This window comes from Mercenaria mercenaria, unplaced genomic scaffold (genome assembly GCF_021730395.1).
Source record: "Mercenaria mercenaria strain notata unplaced genomic scaffold, MADL_Memer_1 contig_3220, whole genome shotgun sequence".
Taxonomy (NCBI): domain Eukaryota; kingdom Metazoa; phylum Mollusca; class Bivalvia; order Venerida; family Veneridae; genus Mercenaria; species Mercenaria mercenaria.
The window spans coordinates 60893-65048 of record NW_026461340.1 but is presented as its reverse complement, the minus strand read 5'-3'; the positions used below and the strand labels follow the sequence as shown (position 1 = coordinate 65048).

Sequence of the window (4156 nt, the reverse complement as noted above, 5' to 3'; positions counted from 1 at the left end):
TACGAATTATTTATTTTTAAAGTGCAAGTGTGACCAATCGAGATTCACATTATATTCGTTCCAAAAACACAGACATACGTTAGCTTAATTTATGATGTCCATACTCATAAGACACTGGGTATTGCTTTGATTAGAAAATAGAGCTGTTGTGAAGTGTACAGGCATAATTTCAGCGTAACTCCTACTCATTTAGTTTAAGGCAAAATTCCTTATATAAATAAATTACACTTGATAGTATAGATTGTTTTAAATATTACCAGTTTAGCGGTCAAAAATTGGACTTTTCGTCCAGCGGCGGATTAGAGCATGTAGTGGCCGCCATCTATATTCAGAAGTACCAGAAATTATGTTTGCACTGGGTTTATATTTGCTAGATAATTACAAGTTAACAAGTTGGCAGAAATGTACACGACATATATTCGAGAATAAAATGTGTATATTACAAAATCTCTAATAGTTTCTAATTCTCAATGTCTCTGTACCTGCCTACAGCGGTGAAGCAAAGCTAGACGGAAATGGATAAAAGTTTGATGAGACGGCAAGAAATATTCTCTTCACATTTAGTTCTTTTTTCTATTTTTTTTTAAACTATGTAGTGATGTGTAGGAGTAAAAACCATTTCTACATAAGGAAGAAATCATCAATGTTTTCATGATCAAACCATTTTAATTTCAATTCAATGTCTTTTGGCAACTTCGTAGTACCCGCTATCTGATCCATTTTCTTGTAAATTCTCTCGCAGGCACCGTTTCATTTCTTCTATCTGATTATTCACCGGCATGTTGGCAGCGACATGCTTCAAATGGTACTCTAACATTTCTCTGTGACAGTGTAATTCCTTGTTTTCGTAGCAGAAATTGCCCATCCTGGACACATTATCAACTAAGGCAAATACTTTATCTATCATTTCCCTCTTCTTCTGTGGTGATGCATCTTTATTTTCCAGTCTCACAATTCTTCCTTGACATAGATCTACTATTTGACTCATTTTTCCTTGTTTCCTATATGATTGAAAATCTGCATCCGATTTAAACTTGGCCGCATTTGTAATGACAACAATTGCGTGTTTGAAGAAAACCTCCCCAAAAATCAGACGAAGCATCTCGATGGTGTTTGTATTTCGATCTTCCGTTCTACTGTCCGCTCTGAATACGATAAGAAAGGCATGTGGATCTTTACATTCTTTAACAGCATTCTGTATTTCCAATGCACGTTCAGCAAGAACACTGACAGGCTCAAACATCCCAGGAGAATCGACGACCCAAAGATTTACTGACCTCGTATGAAGGTAACAAGTTTCACAACCTGCCGTACGCAATCTTTTGGATCCATCAAATATCTCTTTTCCAAGGAGCGTGTTACAAGTTAAACTTTTTCCATTTCCGTTTTCACCAACGACAATAATTTTCCTTATGTAGTTGCTCATTACGAAATCTAGAATACAGAGGTTTGACGTTTACCAAAATATCATTGACTTACTGAACGAGAACTATTTTTAGAAAATCATACCCTTCAAAAAAATTATTATCAAAACGAGTAAAAGAAATCTAAAATCCGTGACGGAAATAGTATTTGATTAACCCCGTCACCAACCATGAAATATCAGGTATTACATTGCCCCGCCAGGAAAGTAAGAACAGATGATACGAGGTTCTATCCCCGACATAGTAACATTTTGTTTGGTCCATACTCTCACTGAACCAATAATTCCTATGGTGGTTTTTGCAGCTTTTGGGTGTGAATAAAAACCCAAGGTGCTTCTTCGTAAATTATTTCATCCTACTCAGGCGGGCAACTGAACCTCCGACCTTCGTAAACAAGCTGGACGGCTTCCTCGAATAAAGAATTCTATATCCCTAGAACCAAGCATTGTGACAGTTCTGATGATTATACTTTTGAAGTCGGTGTTCTAAATTTTTTAATTCGTATGGGCAATTGTTGAAATAATCAGTGACTTAGAAACTGTATCAAATGTTAAAATGAGAATAGAATACAAACAAACGAAAAGTTAATAATTTAGATAAATTACAATCAGCAATTAGAAAATAATTTCCACTTACCGATTGTTGCAGCAGTATAACTTAAAACATTCTTTAAACGTTATGTCATCCATGTGGTTTTAATAATATATATCTAAAGAGACGCATTTATTGAATGATAACACAATATTTCCTTTATCAAATTGTAAACAAAATTTTAATAAAGAACATTTTTACGACGCTTTTTCAAACAAATCACCTACTTACTATATATCATGTAATCTTCAACCGAGAGCATCTTTGATAACGGTAACTCGAATTAGACTTTGTGTACTGTTGTAGCTGTCTCTTTTAAAAACTTGTATTTCATCTTTCACAAGCGAGTTTGTAACTCTAAAAATAGATAAAGTGATGAAATTACCAACCCAAAACATGGTTTATCAATGATGTGAAGAAGGACTGACTGCATCCCCTAAATGTGCTCGCTGACACCGAGATTAACCATGGACCAGGAAGTATATGGGTAAGTAATCCTGACAATCAGTATGCTCTACATGCAGAAGAAAGTTGTCTAGAACCATCACATTCTACTGTATCTGCATTGCCCTTAATAGAATCATTTAACGTTATTGCGTGAAAAGGTATACATGTGCTGTAAATACAAGACCAGGATTAATGACTTTTTATTCCACATATTATTAAGAACAAAGCTGGGAAAATCTACAGCAAAGGCAAGTACCTATACTGACATAGCTTCTACTTCAATATATCGATGGAGTGATCATCTTTCCTAAACCACTGTCAAACAATTCTGCTGAGCTTTATGATTCATGAAATCTAGCACAATTCAAGTCTACGACCTCAGATAGAACTATGCACGGAAATATGAATATCAATAATATTTGATGTAAAATACTTGATGTGAAGATAATGATATTCGATGATAATTGTGACTAATGTACTTTTGTTTTAAACAAACGCTTGTATCAAAACAACGTATACCACCTTCTTAACAAAGGAACTTTTAGTTTAAACATTATCGAAACAATGTATTCAACGACAATCTATTTTCAGTTCGATAGTTGCAATCATTAAAAGTTGAGCATGACATTCGGGATACTTTGCCAAAATGCAAAAAGACAGATCCTAAATTTTCAAATAGTCAGAAATTATGTTATGCATCCATAAGACAAAATGTTAAGTGGGAATGTTTACAGGCGTAAAAACCCCTGTCAATGTATATGTATGCATTTACTCTTATAAAATTATGTTTTGAGACCAATGATACTAGTAATACTGTTTCGAGATACAAATAGCAAATTAAGTTGCTGACACCTACAAGGAACCAGAATGCTTTACATACAAACACAATACGTAACATCGTCACCGATCCATAGAATAGTAAGCAACTCAACGTGTTATGTAACACCCCTGCATGGCGGATGTTATTCACAGTATACTAATAAAAAAAATATTATGAGAAAGAAACGTTATACATGTATTTACTTTAGTACACTTTTGGAGCATGTTAAAGTTTACATTTATTTTATTTATTTTGTTGGGTTTAAAGTTGCATAAACACAATTAAAGGTCATATGGTGACTTCCAGCTTTGGAGGAAGACCCCAGGTGCTATCTCGAGCGGGCACCTTGGTAGAACCACCGACCTTCCGTAAGCCAGCTGGATGTAAGTTGTACAGACGAAATATATGTTACTCTCTTACATTTAAGTAAACCGAACCAATTGACCAAGACGGGCGATCAAACGACTACCTAATGTGTAGATCGTTGGGACAGCCGAATCTCGAAATCTACCTCATGCACTACAGACTACCTTGCAGACATAAATTTTAACGGAGGCAATTTAGAAGGTCCGAGGGCATGTGCCATCCCCCCACCCCCGGAATTTGTTTTCCCTAGGACGTCTCTGGTGTGTTCTGGAGCACTCTCAGACTGTATCACAGTAAAAATCGTCCTTTTAGCCCTATTTATCACAGTTACTTTCATATTTTAACTGCCTCGGTTTGCCTCAGTGTGGCTACAGTGCTGCCTTGATTTTTTGAAGTTAACTATTTTATATATATCTTCCAAAACGAAAATTCCGGCTGAATAGCTTGTAGCGGAGTTAAAGGACATAAGTACTGATCTTTTGTTTGTTCTCTCCTCTCTTTAGATTTA

The 4156-nt window shown here is 35.4% G+C and overlaps 1 protein-coding gene across 1 annotated transcript; it reads right to left on the bottom strand.

Moving 5' to 3' along the window:
* Positions 1–524: 524 nt before the first annotated feature.
* LOC128552850 (GTPase IMAP family member 9-like) lies at positions 525–2197 on the bottom strand. Its single transcript, XM_053533913.1, has 2 exons — positions 2061–2197; positions 525–1434 (listed from the first exon to the last, which is right to left on the bottom strand). The coding sequence occupies exon 2, from the start codon at positions 1424–1426 to the stop codon at positions 677–679; it is 750 nt and encodes a 249-aa protein (XP_053389888.1). The 5' UTR covers positions 1427–1434; positions 2061–2197; the 3' UTR covers positions 525–676.
* Positions 2198–4156: the final 1959 nt, after the last annotated feature.